The sequence below is a fragment of the Panthera onca genome, chromosome D4 (genome assembly GCF_046562875.1).
Source record: "Panthera onca isolate mPanOnc1 chromosome D4, mPanOnc1 haplotype 2, whole genome shotgun sequence".
Taxonomy (NCBI): Eukaryota; Metazoa; Chordata; class Mammalia; order Carnivora; family Felidae; genus Panthera; species Panthera onca.
Window position 1 is genome coordinate 90,258,053 of NC_138351.1, and position 20,212 is coordinate 90,278,264.

Below are 20,212 nucleotides of genomic sequence, written 5' to 3' on the forward strand. Positions count from 1 at the left end.
TGAGACCCCGAGACTGCTGCGTGAGACCCTCACCTGGTTCCGTCTGTGCGACGAGGGGAAACAGCACGCGCCCACTTGGGGTGAGGCACCTGGCCCAGAGCAGACGCCGAGCTGTGGGGGTCACGATTAAGTCACCTACTGTACCTGGTAGGTCTGGCCTAGAGGTCACCTTGGACAGCCTAAGTAGCATCTGGGCGGCACGCTCACTGATGGCCACGCTCCTGTCCGCGAGAGGCACCAAAGGAGGATTCCGGAACCTGATGCCCTCGCTCCCGGGGCAGCAGGCCTCCCGGCCACCCTGCAACTGGTCCCGACGTACCCCCAGTCCCTACATGTGCCAACTTGGGGTCAATACGTTGTCTGGATTTTAATGGCCGACGACAAAGCCAGTCTCCCTCGTGTCTGTCTCTCAAGCTGCCAAGCATTCGTGGATTTGGCGCAAACAAGCTCGTCGCCCTTCCAGCCTTGCTCAACTCGCCAGACCTCAGTACGACTTCCTTTCAGCTTTCCCCTCTCAGGACCGAAGAGCAGAAATGCCAGAGATGGGAAGGCCGTGGTGGGTGACTGGCCCGGCCCTTGTACTTCTCACCACCCCCCCACATTTAATTTGGGAAAGATTTTTTTTTTAAAGCATATATATATATCATGTATAAGGAGAGAAAAGTATATATACATATACGTATATATATATATATGTAAAATATATAGAGAAAAATATATAAAATACAGAAAAACAGAACAGCTAACATCACCCACATATCCAATGCCCAGCCATAGTTCATTATCAACTCATGGCCCATCTTGTTTCATCTATAAAACCCCACCCCTGGGGCGCCTGGGTGGCTTAGTCGGTTAAGCGTCCGACTCTTGATTTCAGCTCAGGTCGTGACCTCACGGTTTGGGAGATCGAGCCCCACATCAGGCTCTGCGATGACAGCACTGAGTCTGCTTGGGATTCTCTCTCTCCCTCTCCCCCAATCACACTCCCTCTCTCTCTCTCTCTCTCTCTCTCAAAATAAATAAATAAACTGAAAAAGCCCCAAACGCATCCCTCCAGCTCCCCTTTCTCACCATCACTATCAGCCTTCATCTCACAGAAGCGGGAGCGGGCCTCATACCAAGGAAGGGTGAGCTGTCTGGGCCCCCAGCACTGGGGGCGGGTGGCCAGGATTCAGGCCCTGGCTGCGCATGCCTCCCCGGTCGCACCCCCACCCCCGTTTCTGCTGTAGCCACGCTTCAGCTGTGCCAATATTTATTTAATGTTTTTCCTCTAATGGTCTCACTTTTCTGCCTAAATACACTTGTTCAAAATGGAAACTTTATACCTTCCCCGTAAATGGGAAACAAGCAGCGTTCGTCACGAATAGAAGGTGTCACTAAGTAGGACACAGAGAAAACAGGGTCATTAAGCAGAAGCTCTTGCCCGCCCCAGGCTCTGGACTCAAGGCCGGCTGGCTCGCTCTCCCGAAAACGGGGGCCGGCAGCAGTCAGAGCCCCTGGTTCTAGCGAGGACCCTTCTCCGATCTGGGCAATCAGGAGGATCCAAACAGCTCTCTCACAAGGCGATCTACTGTTCGTTTCATCAGTGCCCCCCCCCGTCCCCCAACGCACTTTTCAAAGTCGCTGGTGGGTGCTGGCAGCCATGATGCACTTGGCCCTCCACGGGCTCCAGCGTGGTCACAGCCGGTCACACCAGCATCACTGCACGCGACAACGCGCACTGAAGCCCCGCAGAGGTCAGTCTACGTGCCGTTCAAATGTGTCCCAAAAGGTGTGCAGCGATGAGATGACATGTTATCACCCACCCTGTGTCCTCAGTTCTGTGTTTTGTCCCAGAGCAACAGACAAGCATCTCACGAGACCAAAGAAAAAGGAAGCTACCCGTGAGTCAAAGGAGCGTGTTATGTTCTGTTACCAGGGGCCGTGCGAAGGGATCGTCTGTCCCACGCTAAACGGTAAAACTCAGGCGGGAGAAATCGCCGACCCCCTTGGAATACATGAAAGGCTGGTGTGACCGACTCATGTGTCACACAGGATTCTCATTAAGGCCTGGGCCACGGTTTAATTGGCAGCCTGTTTTTCTTTCCTAGTGGTTCATGAAATAATGGTGCCTCTCATGAGCGACAGCATCTCGAACGTGACGACCATGGTATTTAGTCTGGAATCTCTGGCTGTGTGGGAACGTCCCCGCTGCCTCCCATCACACCTCCCCAGACGGGGCGCCCGTCTCCTGAACGGGGTTTCTCAGACTTGGGCCCACAGCAGAGTCCCCCGGGGCGGGGCCTGAGGCTCTGTGTTTCTAATCTGTCCCCATGTTGCTGCCGCCGCTGGGCCACACCCCAAGCGGCACTGTCTTATCCTTTCTCCATCACTGGATCCTTTGTCCTCAGCTCCTGTAAGCCTGGTGGGGGCAGGTGGGAGGGCCTAAGCGGTACCAGAAGTCACCCAGGAACCACTCGTTCTTCTGGCCACCTCAAGACACCTCTGCCGTCTTCGTTGCAAAGGGAACATTTGTAGCGTAGGCTGGGCCGGAAAAGCTCGAGGAAGCTCCCCCATCCTTCAAGAGCTTTGCCCAGTCTTATATATTTCTTCATACAAACAGGCTCTAGCTTTTGGTGTTGGGGTCAAGGCCCCGAATGTCCTCAGCAGACTGGGCTGGAATCTGTTCACAGTAACGTTTAGGACAAAACCTGGGACCAACGAACCAGGTACCCCCGTCACGCCCGCTCACACGCGTTCTAGCTGCTGACACAGGCAGACTCCTTTCCCTTGGGCATGCATGTGCCACTGGCTTAGTAAAAAGAAACATCTGTGCGCTTTTTCCTCAAAAAGAACAATCCGCTTTTCAAACTGCAAAAACATCTTTGAAATGGAATATTTGCCAACACTGTCCTCTCTCCTAAGCAAGAAGCAAGAAACTGTGTCCTCAGAAAGAACAAGGTTTTAAATGCAGACATTACTGTTCTTTTTTTCTTCAAAAGGCCCAGATCTGCCCACATGTTCACTACACTGAATGTGGAAGGTGCTTTAAGAGACAGGAGACAAAGCCTTGTCCTGGGTACAAAACGTTTACTGCTTATATATATATATATTAAAAAAAAAGTTACAAAACAAAACGCCCAGCATGACAGGATGTACGGACATGGGCTTATTCAGACGATAATGGCTTGTGAACATGACTTAGAGCACAGGCCCAGGAGGATCATTCGCCAACACACAAGGACGAGCATGCTGCGTGAGTTCCTTACTCTGAGTTCCAAAAGGTTTTCTCTGCCTTCCGTTTACCAGCTGCAGTGGGTAATTAGTCCCATCAAAACGAGAAGGAATGTGTTCCGCAAGTGGCTCAGCCTTAAGGTAGGACGTGCTGCTCTATGCACGGGGAGGAGTGGGGTGCTGGAGTCTACGCGGTGAGGACGGGGCCGAGCCATCAGGCTGACCGAGGGATCCAGGGATCATCTGGGAAGGTGCGGGGCAGAGCCTGGAGAACGGCCCGGGGCTGGGGCGGGGTCACTGGCGGCAGGTGTCGTGGAAGGCTTCGAGGGTTCGGAAATCCCTCCACGTGGGGGGAAGGCCATCTTGTAGAAACTTCCCGCAGCGCTGGCACGGAGCCTGGAACAGCTTTATGTAACTTCGTAACCAGGTCTAAAAAGAGAAGTGAAGAGACAAATAAAAGAAATGGGATCCGGGAGCTTCCAATGTCATCCTTCCTGTCAAGCCTAATGATCTCGAGGCCAGAGGACTTAAGTTGGCTGTGCCCCAAAAGCTAGCCTGTGACTTCACAGAAAGCTGCACGCGCCATCCACAAGGTCGTAACACTGCTGGCTGTCACTTCTGGAGCTCCCCCTGCCCCTCCCAACTGAGGGAGTTTTTAAAATAGAAATTCCTGCTCTCAGGGGCAGGAAGTCCTCCCACAGGAGTGGCTGTGCCCTAGCGCACAGCCCGTGGCTCGGGGCCACGCGTAACCACGTTTCATTTCTGTGTCCCGTGTCTCCCGACTATGCGTACTGATGTTCTCCTCGTTCGCTACCGAGAAGTAGGCACAGACACGTGTGAAGGAAGACGTCGCATCGATGACAATGCTCGAACCCTCCACTGAGGTCAACGTGCCTTCCTTCTAATTTGATTCCAGAGGTCATCACTCACTGTCACAATGTGGCCCTTTGCACCTGCGGGGGGGTGGGGGGACAGCCTGGTGCCATCGGGTAACATAATAAGCGGCAAATACACCCTGGAGTGGTTCAGAGAGCAGAAATGTCCCGGGCATCATACATAAGGATGAGGCTCCCGTAACTCAATTCTCAAACTCAAGGAGATTTGCTACAAAAAAAAAAAAGAAAACTCAACCCAACCCACACCCCGCAGCAAAAGGCTTGCGAGCAAGTTAAGCACGTTCTCACTGTGACAGGGGCACGTGAATCTCATCATTTAATGTCCTCCCGAATTACGTCCATAAGAGAAAAGTGTTCTTTGAAGAGGTAGGTCGAATTTATTGATACAAATCCTTCTGTCTTCGTCGCAGCCGCCTTCGTGGTGGCAGACCGTGGCCCCCGACACTGCCCCCTTCCAAAGGCCAGGTGTTTGAGGTTCTGGCAACAAACGTGAGGGGGTCGATGGATCACTCAGCTAAACTCTTTATCCTCCAGTGCCGATCAAATGCAAATGGTCCCCGAGTCCCAGAGTCAGTTACCAAAGGGAAGCTGGGCACGACACGTGTTAGGTTAGACGGCGACGCTCGGTACGCGTCCGAAAATGAGGAGCCCGCTGGAGGCTGTCGGCGGAACTGTCCTCCGGACACACGAAGGAACCACGACGCGCACGGCTCTGCGGACTGCCCGGGCCTGCTTGTCCGCCCTCCCCAGCACCGCGGGCGCCGATCGAGAAGTCGGGTCTGTGTCTTCCAACAAAGGAGCGGCAGGTTCTCTGGGCAGCTCACTTCCCGAGGCAAACCGCGACGGGATACGCGGGCAGCGCCACGGCAGCCGGCTGTCAACACGGATTTGGACTTGCGAACAGGTAGGTCTTCTGAGTAGGTCTCCGGCTGGCAGCCTTTCGAGCATGAGCGGCAAAGGGAGTTTCAGCCGCGGTGAAAGATGGGCGCCCGCGGAGGTGAGGGCACGAGGCCGCGTCGGCACGATGCTGGAACAGCTGCCGGTTCCGTCAGGATCCGGTGCGGCCGGCTGACGGCCCTGCTCGGGCCGAACGGGGGTCGCGGGACAGATGTGGGCCACAGCGCGCGGATGACTCGGCCCTGGGGTGGTGGGGAGTCCTGACTTGCGGCGTCTGCCGATTTCCGTGGTGTAAACCTTGGGGTTTGACTGCAAGCTACCGACGGTCGAATAACCGGGTTGCCAAATTCCGCACGCTTCACGGGAGCTGGCAGGAGCCAACTCCCAACACACCGGCGCAACGGCCGTTTGGCTCTTTTGGGGTCGCTCCCCATCCCGAGCTCCACGTTTTGGGGGCACCGCAAGACGTATCTTCGTCACTGCTACCTGCTCAGTGCCAAGCACAGGGCCTGGCATGGATTAGGAGCTCAATAAATATCTACTGACTAAATCAATGCGGGGAAACTGTGTTGGGAGATCACATCTGAAACCACCATTTGTTCAGCACGATAGAAAACACCGGTTAATTAAGTGGGAAACGGTTTCTCATAAATCCCTTCCCCGTTTAAAGGAAGCATCGGTTCTACGCTGGCCCGTTGTGGGGCCCTGGCCCACCGTGAGCTGCCTTCTGAACTGCCTGTTCTTACTGGGAGGGTACCAAGGTTTCCATAGGAGGCTCAGCTCTGAAGCCCACTTACCATGAAGGATCTGACCACGACGTCTGGCATCTGGGGCAGCTGATAGTGGAGCAGGGCGGTGGTGGCGTGGTCTGTCACCTGGAACCAAGGACAATGAGTGGCGTTAGATGCCCCTTCGAACCAGCGCAGAGAAAACAAAACCAATGCATTCCCTAGATAGGATAAACCAGTCTGCCTCTGGACGCCTCTTGGAGGAAAGGACATCTAGAATACAATCGGAAGTACGAAAATTAGCAAAGGTGGCGGCGGGGAGGACACAAGCGTTCGGGCCTGGAGGCAATGGAGTTGAGTTCCAGCGATGGAAAGCCCTGGCGGGCGGGCGGGAGCACCTGTGAGGGGGGCGTGGCCACAGGCCAGCGGAGAGGCGCAGACCGGGCAGGTCACGGAGAGGCTATGGAGCCAAGTCGCCGCAGGGAACGCTGCATGAACGCAAAGGTTCTCCAGCTGTCCACATTCGACTTCATCTCGCTTTCTGAAACGTCTACTCATTTGTTTTGCGAGACAGCGTGAGCTGGCGAGGGGCAAAGAGAGAGGGCGAGAGAGAGGGCGAGAGGGAGAATCTCAAGCAGGCTCCGTGCTGTCAGTGCAGAGCCCTCCTGGGGGCTCGAACCCATGAATCGTGAGATCACGACCTGAGCCGAAACCCAGAGTCGAACGTTTAACCACCTGAGCCACCTCGACTTCATTTTTGCAATGGAACCCTTTCTCTGGCAGGGTAACTGGTCTTTCTGCTTTCTGTCATTCTCATTCTGTCTCATAATTTGTAGTCACAGAGATCTTATGACCAGGAATCTGGAAATTGCTGATCTTTCTCTTGGGCCTCAGTGTTCCTATTACCTTTCTGAGGAGCCTTGACGCTCAAAGTGTGGTCTTCGCTCCAACAAAAGTTGTGGCCTATTTATGGCATCTCGGAGGGCCACACCCCCCCACTGTCCCCAAACTCCAAGTAGAGGCTTTGCCAGCAGGGCCGAGGGCATGAATGCCTCAGGTCTACTAGAGGCATCCGGTGACCAGACAGAACGCACACTGGCTTGAAGCCCCAGCACTGTCCACTGACCTTGATTCGACTACTTAATCTCTCGGGGTCTCAGCGTCCCTTCTGGAAAACAAAGGACTAGCTTCAGCTCCCCTGTAGTTCTGAAACTGGACACCACAAATTGCTAATGCCTGCCATCAATCAGCAAATTAATAGATTGTACCTAATTTGACAGTGTGTTCACACTCGTGGTTTATCGGGTGGTCCTCACTAGGGATTCTCGTCATTATGAATGTTGTGGTTAAAAAACAAAACGAAACAAAAAAAAAAAACCCCAGATAAAACGATCACCTTTGTGAGCAAGAGTAAACATGGGTCTACGTTGCGTAGACGCCTCAGTTTTCCAGCTGTCACCAGAACAGTAAGGGACAAGCAGCAGCGGGGTGAACTGATCAGGTGAAAAGAAACTCGAAAGGCTGCTCCAGGCCCGCAAGGCAAAGCTGCACACGATCTGGAGATCAGTCCTGCTGTGTCCACACCTAAGGTCAGAGAGGCCACACCCCAAGGTGGAGGGCGTAGGCCCCCTAGCTTACCTGAGCCTCACTTTCTCTAAATAAATGGCTGTGCGTGTGAAGCACGCCCTGTCCAGCCACAAGGCAGCCCTGACTCTCTCCCCTCCCTCTCTGCTCCTCCCGCCCTTGGGTGGGCACTCTTCCCTTGCTGGACTTTCATGGCCTGCCTGGTGGCTGGTGAAGCCACAAGATGATGAGCTCTATGGGGACAGAGATCATGCCCACCTGGTTCATGGTACGTCCCCAAGGCCTGGAACATCACCTGGCTGGCATCTAGCAGGAGCAGGTGCCCAATACATATTTGTAGAATACAGAAAAAAAAATGCCACTCGCCAGGGGCGCCTGGGTGGCTCAGTCGGTTAAGCGTCTGGCTCTCGGTTTTGGCTCAGGTCACGATCTCACGGTTCGTGTGTTCGAGCCCCAAGTCGGGGTCTGTGCCGACAGGGCACGGCTTGCTTGGAATTCTCTTTCCCTCTCTCTCTGCCCCTTCCCTGCTTCTGCGTGCGTGCTCTCTCACCGTCTCTCTCAAGGTAAATAAATAAACTTAAAAAAATAAAAATAAAAAAAAAAGCGCCCACTCACTGACGGCCACATACCAGAAACATCTGCCCTGGCTTTCTCGAAAGGACAGCTATAGGTCGTGGATCCAACATGGCTGAGAAACTGTCACCGAAGTGACTTTCAAGAGAAGTGGTACTTATTCTTTCAAGTGCAGACTGGTTTTATTTTAAGCATTTCTGACAGACAGCTTTCTAAAATGAGCAATGCTTTTTTTCTTTTTTCTTTTAAACAGTAGTAATGGTAACTTGGCAAGAAGGTGGGTGGTGACTGGGGGGGTGAAATTAATGGCTACAAAACACAGCAAAGCAAACTGGGCCCCACGGCCCCTGAGCTTGGAGGCTGGGTCTTACCCACCCAGACCCCTTGCCAAGCGGGACAACCCATGCAAGTGCCCCTGTGTGGGCTATCACATTTGCCATCACGAAGGAAATTTCCGGAAGAGGGAGTTTCTGGAGCATTCTTACCCCAGCGCCTACTACTTGTTTCAGTGTTTCGAGCAAGCTCTGCCCCACATATCAGTTGCTGTCATAGCAGGGAAGCCAGGCGAGCTGTCCACCAGTTCGGGCTGCTCCTTGCCCAGGACACAGAAAGCTCATCGGCGGTCCCAGGAGGCCTCTGGGACAAGCCTAGATCTGTCCGTTTCAGCAGCGTGAGCACCGGTCCGGGGGCTGGATTCCCCAGTCGCACTGGCCACCCAGAGCCCACATCCCAGGCTGGCATGCCGTGTCTGGCTGCACATTTTCTTTGCTTTTCTTTGTACAATTTTTAACACGAATGACCAACGTATAAAATTGAGCAGCAAACGGCAAGTTAATGGAGGTGGGTACTCTCCTTATTTTCATTTTACAGAAGAGGAGGAGGAGATTCCCGGAGGTCGGGAAGATGGCTAGGTCGCACAGCCGGTGAGGGGCCCTGGGTTTGTGTTTAAGCCCAGAGGCCGCGAGGCCCAAGCCTAGGCCAGCCCTCCCCAACAGGCACCCCGGCCAGCAATCCTGGTTCTGGAAAAGGCACACGCTCCAGGTGCCCCGGGCATCATCTGCCCACACGCCCCAGCCTAAGGTTCTTGGAAAGCCAGAGTCCCGATGGGAGGTGCAGGTTAGGAGGTTTGTAAATGTGGCTGCTGGTCAGCTAGCTACTCTGGAGCAGAACTGGACGAATCGGGGCATGTCCTCCAGATACAGCTCTCGGGACCACGGCACTGTTCCGGCATCTGGCTCCCAGAGAGGGCACCCAATTAGCTTTGCTGCTAGTGGGCTGGCCACCTGGTCAAGTGTAGCCCCTTTTTTGGATGGTCCAGTGTAAGGTACTCCCTTAAATCGCCCAACGGGGGCAGGGTTTTTTTTTTTTTGTTTTTTTGGTTTTTTTTTGGCTGCCATGATCAAATGATGTTTGATTTCAGTTTCGTCAACTCTGTCACTGACGACAGACATTGTAATAAAGGGAAACAAAGTCGGCGGATCTACTGTATGTCCCCTCCCTTCCTCACAAACTCCTCCGCTCCTGGTTCTGGGGTTCCTGTGGCCGAACTCCAAAGCACCAGGCAAGGCATGGCTGCAGAATGGGGGGGGAAATTCACCTATAATGCTCTTCCTTTCTTGTCCAAGCATTCATTCAACCTTCAACGTTTTCTTGTTTTACACTTTTCAATATTACAAGTCCCCCCCCCCCCCCCAGCATTCAAGATGTGGGGGAAAAAACAGGCCTGGGGCAACAAAAAAATATTGCTATTAACTAATTGAGGTGAAATCCACTCTGTGCCAGGCCAGCCGAGGCTCAGGCCCCATCGTAAGGTACAGCTCCTAAGATTCCACTGGGAGATTAAAGCCACCCTGCCCAGCAGGGGAGGCTGAGGAGGGACACTGATGCTCCTGAGGAGGGGAGACCATTCATCCCTCCACTCACCGCTGGTTACGAAAGTGCCTGCGAACAGATCAAAGCGGCCCTTGAGCTGCGAGCCCCTGGCAAGGGAGGGAGGGAGGAGAAGACAAGAAAGAAACAATAAACCAGCGGGATAGGGGACCTTGGGAAGAACAGGAGAGGGGCAGCGATGCCAGGTGACCAGTGAAAGCACCGCACAGAGAGACAGGGCCACTCAAACAGCAGTGAGCAGGGGCGCCTGGCGGGCTTCGCCTCTGGAGCGTGTGTGTCTCGATCTCTGGGTTGTGAGTTCGAGCCCCACGTCAGGGGTCTGGCTTACTTAAAAACAAAAAAGCTGCCCCAAACCAGTGAGTAGACAGCCACGCAGGGGCTTGGCCAGGAGGTGTCCCTTATCGCCGCCAGGCAGAGCAAACTGCAGATGTTCTGGCTCAGGCTGAGGTGTGCTTCCCTCTCTACCCCGAAGGGAGCACTGCCGGGGAGCCTCTCTGAGAGTGACGTGCCCATCGCAGCCCCGGGGGGCCTTATCCCTCTCTCGGCGTCGTCCTCCTCCGCCAACCAGGGCTTACCGAAATTGCGTCCCCAGCTCAAACAGGTGAAGGTCTTTGTGCCCCCAGACTGGCAGGGAACTAAGCTCGGAGGGAGAAAGGAATCTTTCAAAAGCCCTTGAAACAGCTGCCAGTCACACTGGTGAAGGAGATGCCAGTCAAAACAAGTCTCCCAAGGCTCCTCTCCCATATTGCGTGTGAGCCTTTCTGACGTCTGCACTCCGGAACCCGAGAGCGAGGGGTGCTCGGGAAGTCATGAGTTAGGTCGGCCAAAGCCACGGCAGCGCTGCCTGCAGTGAGGGCCACGGCCCTGCGCGAGGTGATGCGCACTGCACAGCCGGGAAGGGGTTGGGGCCCGGGAGCCGGCCTGCACGGGTCTGGGTCTTGTCTGCTACTCAGGGGCCGCGTGACCTCGGGCACGGACTGCATGAGCCAGTGCCAGGGAAGCACTGGGACGGCGCCTGACAAACAGCAGCACCCACCGACCGTGAGCCTTCCCCTCCCTCCCCGCCCACCCCCTGGCTTCATCCCTACAACCACCTCAGGAGGGCGCCGTGATGAGACCGCCCGTTCCCAAGACAGGAAGCAGTTGCAGGCGAGGTGACAGGCCCAGCCAAGTGGCTCCAGAACAGCACAGCAGGAGCTGCGCCTGGACGGCGGTGGCACAGCCTGGTCACCGCCTCCCTAGGAGGGAATGGCCCCCAGGACTCCTGGGGGGGGGGGCAGGACTCCATGCCAGTCTCTTTACTTCCGCCCCAGCGCTTGTCGCTCACACGACTCTCTCTCCCTGTCCCTTTTGCTCGCTGCCACATCCCAGGCGCCCAGCCCAAAAGAGCCCGACACGGGTGGGCCCTCAGGAAGTCTCTGGACTGGAGGAGTCTCCCTGCCGCTCGGAATGAAGGGGGGAAGGGGAAATGGGGCAAACAGCAGCCAGCAGCATTCGGTCAGTGTGTGCACGCATTAATCAAGGGCAATCAAAAGTACAGTGCTAACGAGTGGGGGAGATCCTATGTCACCACGTCGATTTTGGCACAGAAAGCCCAAGTCCTCTTTCCCACTGGCGGCCTCTGGCCAGCTGTGGGGCAAAGAGAATGAGGGGGGGGTCCCGCAAGGCTACTTTCTGCTTAACGTCGCCCTGCAGAGCCCGGGTTTCACGGTGACCAGAAAGGCTCCGTTCTCCGATCTGTAGAGGAAGAACCAAGGACACAGCGGTGGCAAGCGTTAAGGGTCAGCGGGACACAGGAAGGGGACAAAAACTCTCAACATACTATCACTCCTCAGCAGTTCCCTAAAGTGAGAGTCTGTCGTACAGATCTCCCCCAACTTACGACGGGCTTACGTCCCGATAAAACCACCCTAAGTTGAAAACGCATTTAATACACTCAACCTACCGAACGTCACAGCCTAGCCTGGCCTACTTTACATGTGCTCCCGGCATGTGCGCAAGCCTACAGCTGGGCAAAGCCGTCCAACACGAAGCCTGTTCTGTAATAAAGTGCTGGATATCGCGTGCAATGTACTGAAGACAGTACGGAAAGTGACCAGCGGAGCAGTCGTCAGTGGGCGTGGGGGGGGGGGGGGTCGCCCTCGTGACGGCAGGGCTGACTGGAGCTGTAGATGTTGGCCAGCGTCACGAGACAGGATCAGACCGCTCACCGCTAGCGGGAGGGAAAATCCAATTCAAAATCTGAAGTGTCCTTTCTGCTGAATGTGTGTCGCTTCTGCACCGTCATAAGGTCAAAAAATCGTAAGCGAATCAGGGACTTGCTTGGTGGCCCAGGAATCGCCCTCGGGGCTTCTTGAGCTTGCCAAGGTCGTAGGCGTCACCCTGCCGAGGCTTCCAGGCCGGAGTGGGGAGGCCGCAGGGCGGCAGAGGTGACGGGGTGCCAGGCACCATCCCTCAGCTTCTAGAAGGTAGTCCAGGCTGGGGGCCAGGATGTGTGTGGTTAAAAAGCTCCCCAAAGTGACTGTCAGCAGCATTAGGGATCACAGGTGAACGGACCGCTTGCGTCCCACCAGCCGGTGGGAGCTGAGCCCGCACCTGGGCTCTGGCACTTAGTGCCGCTCTTGCTAATGCGACCGACGGAGAGCACCGAGCGAGGTATCTGTCAGCACAGAGCCCACAGCCTGAGGCCGCCACTGCTAAGCCAGGAGAGCTGAGCGTGTCCCGCAAGATTCACAGGGCAAGAGTTCAGCACCCAAGTGTCCAGAAGTTGCTTATTTAAAAGAGAGGCAAGGTAGAGACCCAGATTCTGGCTTCCCTCCAGCCAATACCTGCTGTCCCAAACTCTGAAGGGACCACGCGGTCTCTGGCCGACAGTAACATGACCAGAGGCGGCGTGCCGGGAAAGGTGATGTGGAACTGTCAGGAGACTGGAGTTCAGTCCCGGATTCACCACTAATTATCTGGGTGACCTTGGCCGCATCGCTCACTCTCCCCGCTGGCCCTGGGAAAGGAACACGAGGCTGGGATCCCCGGCACCAGAGGTCGAGGTTTTCAGTGGACGCAGCTGCAGGGCCTGACTGCATGCCCCGAGGGTACCCCTGTGCTGAGCTCCACCCTCAGGCCAACCAGCAGTGACACTGAAGCCCTTTGTTCTTTTAAAAAGGACGAGCTGATCTGCCCCCACCCCCCTCCAGGAACGCGCCCTCCACCTCCCCGCGTGGTCCTCGACTTCTGGGCCGGTCACAGAGAGCCTGGGGAGCCCAGCTCAGATCCAGGGACACTGTCCGCACAGACTGTTCTCGGTGCTGGCAGCCTCCTCGCATGGTGACGGCCTCCAAGAGCTGTGCAGCACAAATGAGGTATTTGCTACTTGGTTGTACACACGCTGCAACCCAAAGGAAAAAAAAACACACTTCTATTCACTGGATGTACTTTAATGCTGAGCAAAGAGGGCAGCCCAGGACGTCGGGGTCTCCACTCAGGGCTCTGCCAAGGACAGACCCACCCTTAAGGAGAGGGGCCCCAGCAACATCTCAGAATGAGAATATTCTTTGTGGGTCCAAGGAGTCAAAGACGGGAACGCCGTGTGTTAAACGTTCAACGAGACAGCGATCCCTGCCGGCCACACTGCTCCGAGGAGGGGCACGGGCTTTATGAAGAATATTTAAAACGGCCCCCGAAGTACTCATTCCATGAAAAGAGAAGCCATCATTATTTCAAAATGGGAATGCTATGAAGTCAGTCTTGAAAGTGCTGGGGGTGGGGGCGACAGGGCCGGAGCAGGGACAAGCCTCTAAAGCTGGGATAAAAGTCCAGTAGAGCGGAAGCTGGCGGTTTCATTTTATTATGTGCCCCGAGTCTCTAAGCCGCACCCTGGATCTGTATGCTGCGGGATCGTCAGGCCCAGAGGCCCGAGGAGAGAGCATCGCAGTCCGGGGGGACCGGGGATTACTTAGACAAGATCGATACTTCCCTCTCTGCCGATGAAGGGGCCATCTGCATTGGCTTTGAAGGGCTTCTCACTGTCCCCGGAGCCTGGCAGTGCCGCCGGCGGGTGGTGGGAGGGGGGTGGGAGAGCAGAGGCAGGGTTGCCCGCGTGGGGACTAGGCAGGCCAACACAGACGCGGCTGCTCCCTCTTGCTTGAAAAGTGGCCACAGTTTTGAGACCCAGCTCGGTCTGAGAAGGGTGAGACCTTGTCTATCAAGTATTGACCACAGCCCGTGGCACCTACCAGTGCCTCCATAAGGGAGTTTTGTTTGGTTTTGGGGTTTTGCCCCGATCTCTTTCAAGTTGCAGCCAAGATGCCACGGACACCCTGAAGGGGAAGCCCCTCAACCCCCTGGACCTGAGTGCTGGTTGCTGACGGCCTCCGGAGGCAAACGACAACAAACCACACACACACACACACACACACACACACACACCACGGGAGATTTGGAAACACCGTGATGTGGCGCCTGAGGGCCCGAATGACCTGGAGGTCCCAGCCATGCGTCCCTCGGCCTCACGACATACTCCGTCACTGCTGGCCACTCTGACTCCTCCCAAACCTGTTTTCCTGGCCCTTCTGTCCCTTTGCCCGTAACCCTCAGCAGCATCTGTGGACACCCCAGCCCCGCACTTGCCTGACCTGTAAGCAGGAGCCCTGCCTGGCCCCAGGCTGTGTTCTCCGTGAGGATGAGGTCATGCTGGCCTCGTGTGGCCTCCGTGGGCCTAGCTCGGGGCATCTACAGAGAGGAGAGTGCTCAAAAAGGGGGCCCCATGCTGGTGCCACTCACCTTGTAGGACCCTGAGTGAATGGCAGACAACGTAGGCGAGATTCTATTGATTTATTTTTGGCCAGTGGCGTTCGGGGAGCAGAGTGGAGGTGTGGGAGTGGGAAAGGCAGAGGTCACGGGGCGCTGCCGGGAGGAGGGCCTGGGTGAACGGGGAAAGCCCAGGGTGGCCGCGAGGGAACTCTCCAGAGTCCTGACCAGCCTCAAGCTTCTGCCACAGGCCTTGTGCAGGGCTGAGAGGAGCTGCACACAAAAGGTCCTTGACATTTCCCAGGATTAAGGAATTAAAGCTCTTCATTTAGATGAGCAAAAAACAGTTCCATGCTTTCCAGATGGTAAAATGCCAGATTCTGTTGCTGGCTGCCAGGAGAGTCCAAGCCCAAAGACACCTGAACTGTTCTGTACCCACTTGGTGTGATGTTATTTTCTGCAGGAACAGCCTTGCAGTTAGAGAAACACATCCAAAGACATCTGGGCTCCCAAGAAAACCCAGACAATACCACCTACTTCCCTATCAAAACCGAGGCAACCGCAGGGAAAAGAACAGAGTCTGCAGAGCTGGGAGAGGGCCCTGCCGCCCTGATGCTGGCTGCCTTCTGCCCAGGTCCTGCTGGGTGGGGGAGATGGGGCGTCAGGGCGGAACACATTGCTCTCGGGCGCCTTCTGGGGATCACCAGAGGTGCCACTGGGCCTCTCAGGACACGGGGGAATGTTTCAGGTCGTGGGACCATGATTCTATGCCAGCACGTCACGGCTGCCCAAGAGGCACTGCTGGGTGGTGGTAATTTTGGGTACGGCTCACTTTGTGCCCGGGTGGGGCGGTCATATGCCCGGACAGAACTGAAGATGGCTGTCGCTTTGGTGGGAGCATGTGGGTTGTTGTGGCAGCTGGTCTTTGGATTACCTCACTAAGAACACGTAACGTCAAGCGGGCTGTATGTATATATTTGGCCATGGATTCTGAGTTCCGTGTCCCTTCCCCCGTAGGGTAACAGCAGCTATCACTCACTGAGCACTTCCTCTGGGCAACCACAGTGCCAAGCACTTCTTAAGCTTTATCATCATGCAGAATCCTCACGATATGTACCCCACAAAGTAGGTTCTTTTCTTCTTTTTTTAAAATATTTTTAAGTGTTTATTTATTCTTGAGAGAGAGAGAGCGCGCAAGCAGGGGAAGGGCAGAGAGAGAGGGAGACACAGAATCTGAAGCAGCTCCGGGCTCCGAGCTGTCAGCACAGAGCCCGACGCGGGGCTCGAACCACAGACTGTTAGATCATGACCTGAGCCGAAGTCGGACGCTTCACCGACTGAGCCCCCCGGGTGCAGGGGAGAGCCGGCTGCACATCCAGGCCCGGCCGACCCCAGAGCCCGAGTCTTCTCTACTGTGTCCACAGTGAAGAGACTGCGAAGAGGTGACAGTGAAGACAGGAGGAGACATGAGGAGGGGTCAGCGAGGCGGGAGATGGGCCGGGGGAGGAGAGCTCCCCTAGGAGAGGGGAGCGGTCACTGTGGACGAGCACCCGAGGGCAGTCGGGGGAGCCACGGACTGGAGGCGCCCCGTGCACTCCATGCCTGTCGACTCAACCTCCCACCACTTCTCTGAGGCGAGTATTCGTCTGATCTCCATCTTTCTTACACACGGGGAAACTGAGGCACGTCAGGCCACCGAGGGAGTAGCGGTCACCTGGCAGAACGGCTCTCAGTCACTGTGCCGGACTGCCAGTCTCTGGAAGGGTCACTGCGGGAAATGCTGACCGGGGCCCGAGACTGGGGGGGGCGAGGCAGCCTGGTGGCCCGTGGGAACAGGGCTGGGAAATGCGGGGGGGCCGGGCTTCCCGGAAGCACTTGCCGGATTCTGGCCTGGAGCGCACAGAGCCCCGGGCCACCCGTCAGGAAGAAGCCGGCTACAGAGATGAGGCCGACTCCCTGCCTCCTCTAACGGCAGAGAGCCGAGAACCGCCTCCAGCAGGGTGGGCCGCGCCCTCCCGCTCCACCCCCACCGCGGAACGGCGTACGAGCAGGTACCCGGACAAGGCTCTCGGGCATTACCGCGCTCGGCGGTGGCGGAGGGCGCCTTGTGGAGGACGGTATCGGGCTGTCGCGAGGGGGAAATGAACGATCGAATCTGTTCTGTGGATACTCGCACGTGCCCCTTGCAAGAAAAGGTGGTGATGAAACAGTACTCAAGCAGTAGGCGGACAGTGATGATCCGTCCCCGCCACTCTCAGCGCCCAGGGCCCCTCGGGCTGGCGCGCCACAACATCCACTCCCGTCTTCCTTCTGCTTATCCAACCCGCTCCATACGGCCCGGCTCTCGGCTCGGGAAAGGCGGCCCTCGGGGACGACCCTGGAATTGTCTGCCACCGCTCCTTCCCTGAAGCGAGTCGATGGCCCGGTCCTGGCTCCCGCAGGCCTTCCTCTGGCACCGCCCCTGGTCTGGGGTCGGCCCGCTGGCCCTCGCACCCCGTTTTATCTTTCTGGGAGCGCCAGGGCACACGAGGCAGCAACGGGAGGCACAGGAACACAGTGCCAAATGCCGCAGTTCATTCTGCGACCGCACGGCCCGGGGAGGGCCGCGCTTTCCTCTGCAGCCTCTGGAACGATGACTGTGGACTCCGAGCTGGGCATCCGCGGGCTACGGCTTCTGTGCTTCCCTCCGAGTGGAAACGCCGCGAAGGATGCGCCAGCCCCCGTGGTACGATCTCTCCCGTCCCCACCTGCCCGTCTTGGCTGCACACGCGCCCCCACCTCTCAGCCTCCCCGCCGGCACTTAACGCAGGAAGTAGCCGCAGATTTGCTCGCACTCTTCCTGAGTGCCGGGATGAAAACGCACACGGTTTTGAAACGAGGAGGCTAAAGATCAAAACGGTGGCTGCCCCTGCAGAGTTTAAATGTCAGGAGAAGACGAACACGCCTGAAACCCTTCCTGGCTCTTTGTGCTTCTGCCCTTTCAGACGGCCCCCCATTCCTGAGTCCCATTCTCCGAGTCTGCTCTGCTGGAGACGGGCCGGCTATAAAAAGCCTCTTCGCCCTAGGACGAAGCGCACAGAGCCTCCGGGGCACCGCAGGAAATGACAGGAGCCTGTCGGCAGCCGTGGCCCCACAGCACGCTGTCCCCAGCCCTCCGCCGGGGGAAGGGGTCTAATGAGGAAGAGGGAAAGGGCCTACTGACAGACCCCGCTGCAGACAAAAGGCAGGCCACATTTCGGTTCACGTGGGGGGACTTGCGACAGGACCTCGTGTGCCTGTCTTTGACCCAGGGAGTCCCGCGCACGCGGCCTGAGGAGGATTTGACAGGCGTGTGCTTCTATTCTCTTAGCTCCTGACATTATCTTCCGGGAATAAAAAGGCAAGTGTGAGCTCCGCGCGGCTCTGTGAAGCAGCCCCCCTCCCACCACCTTGCTTTGTCACATCGAGGGCAAGACCCGGGAGGGGTCCCACCTTCCCAGCACGCCTCTCTCTGCGGCCGCCGCGGCTGCTTGCGGGCAGGGAAATACACAATCCACGGTAACTGCCACCACATGGCGAAGGAAGTCCTGGCGCTCTGCGGCACGGCAATGCTGGGAGAGGGTGCCTCCCGCCGTTCGAGGAGGCCGGGGCCGGCGGCACACAGCTGCGGCACCTGTCACCACGGGCGCTGTTTTCTGCCGGGGAGAGCCCCTCTTACCGATGACCAAGGATGCTCCTTGACCGTGTCACTGTCGTCTGAAAATGCACTCTGCTCCTGATTCGGGTCCGGCCTTTCCGGACAGTGGGGATAACTCGCCCTCCCCTGCCTGGTCCGCCTGCGTGGGTGTCAGAGGGCCGACGCCAGGCAGGAGGGGACGTTTTCCACGGCACTGTCAGTCGCTCTCTGGGGACTGCTACCAGGAACGTCGATCGGGGACACCCGAAATCTAAGTGGGTGGACAAGCAGCAAATAGGATTCTGAGACAAAGCGGAGACTAAAAGGCAGAGTTTAGAAGTGTTGCCCCCTAACTCTTCTCTGTTGGCATTCTGAGTCTGAAATGCCAAACAGCATCCCCAAAATCGCACCAGATCCTCAGAACCCGCAGCAAAGCGGCCCCAGCTTTGCTCTATCGTGCGGTGTGTCCCCTGTCCCCCAACGCGGCCCGAGACTCACACAGAAAAATAAGCACGGTACCGTCCTGCCCCTTCGTGAGCGAGGCCACACTATGTGTCCCCATCCTCCCCACCAGCGTCTCCCGCAAACACAGGACTTTTTAAACAAAACCCCAAACCCCTTTCCACGTGATGATGATCAGTTAAAAGCTTCACTGATAAAAGATTGAGCTTAATTCTGTACTATTTTCCAGTATCTTCCTTACACTGACAGCAAACAGACCATGTTTTAGTCGGGAAGCCAGAGGACTCTTTAACCCGCAAACCCTTACCTGCCCCTGGAACAGGAAAAGGACTCTTCACTCCCTGTAATCAGAGGGTACCATCACCTATCCCCAAATTACGGCTCGTTAATTGAGTACAGGTCAGTATCAGAGGTCAAGTCCATTTAGGTAACAACAGTCGAAGGTACGGATGACAAGGAGCGTCACAAAGGGCTCTGCCCACATACGACGCGCCGATCAGCAGCTGAGGTAAAATCCCCATCCCTACAAATGCGTCCGCTTCTCCTGCTTCAGACGCGTTACATAAACTACGAGGGAGGAACTGGGGAGGGGGTGCTGCTCCACGTCTCTGGCTAGACTAATATCAAATTTTAGACACTGCTTCTGTGTGTGTTTGTGGTTTTAAACAAATACAAAGAGTGCTTGGCAGGTTATTTTTAGGGGAGGTAGAATAAAAACACAGCACTGTCTCTCCACATCTATGCCTCACCAAATCTGTGTCTCACACATTTTACAACTTCCTAATAAACTTTACGCTCGCATTCAAAAATACTTAATACTACACAGAACATTAAAATACACACACACACACACACACACACACATATATATGCAAAGGCAAGCATGCGCAAGCCCTTGTCACACGGGGTATTTGTATGGAAATTGGACCATTGTCAAAAGGCCAGGTTATGGTCTGCAATGCTCATGGCTCCCCGAAGCCACAGCCTGCCTGTGCGGAGCCCGGGGAAGGGAGCTCATCGCAATACCACAGAGGGACACCAAGAGGAAGCAGGTTAAGAAAACAAAACCACTTTAATGCTCCTCACTATCGAGGCGACACACAGTGCAAGGTAATGACGGCTGTCCTTTCTCTTTAGAATGCTTTTCCACAGCTGCTGGGGGAAAACTGACGAACGCAGTCAGCCTGGATAAAGTCGGCACTCAAGGCTGCGACCTTACGCATGCTCAACAAGTACGTGCCGCAGGTATGGTCGCTTAGATAAGGACGCTACGACTCACGTGCAGCTGTCCGCACTACAGCCTGCCCGTGACCACACACATTTTCCTGCAGGCTCTGGGCCGAGAGTCGGCGGCTCTTTTCTCCATTCTCCTTCTAGCTAGCTCAGCTGGGTAAAGGAGTGTTAGAGGAGTCAAGACCATGATTTTCTTTTTAAAATAAACTCAATTTTGGACTAGAAAAGTTACAACGATGGTGCACGCAGCTCCCACGTACCCCTGGCCCAGTTTCCCCCTGTTAATATCCTTCACGACCGGGTACCCTTGGCACAACTGAGAAACCAGCATTGGT

The 20,212-nt window shown here is 56.0% G+C and overlaps 1 protein-coding gene across 7 annotated transcripts in view; it reads right to left on the reverse strand.

Moving 5' to 3' along the window:
- Positions 1-1,235: 1,235 nt before the first annotated feature.
- Positions 1,236-20,212, reverse strand: part of MED27 (mediator complex subunit 27) — a 201,438-nt gene continuing 182,461 nt past the window's right edge. For 3 of the 7 annotated variants that reach the window (XM_081790967.1, XM_081790966.1, XM_081790968.1), the window contains 2 exons: positions 5,804-5,881; positions 3,649-5,492 (listed from right to left, as the gene is read on the reverse strand). In XM_081790967.1, coding sequence (XP_081647093.1) covers positions 4,719-5,492; positions 5,804-5,881 — 852 coding nt within the window. In that variant the 3' untranslated portion in view covers positions 3,649-4,718. The other 4 variants (XM_060608296.3, XM_060608295.3, XM_060608297.3 and 1 more) reach the window with 3 other exon arrangements.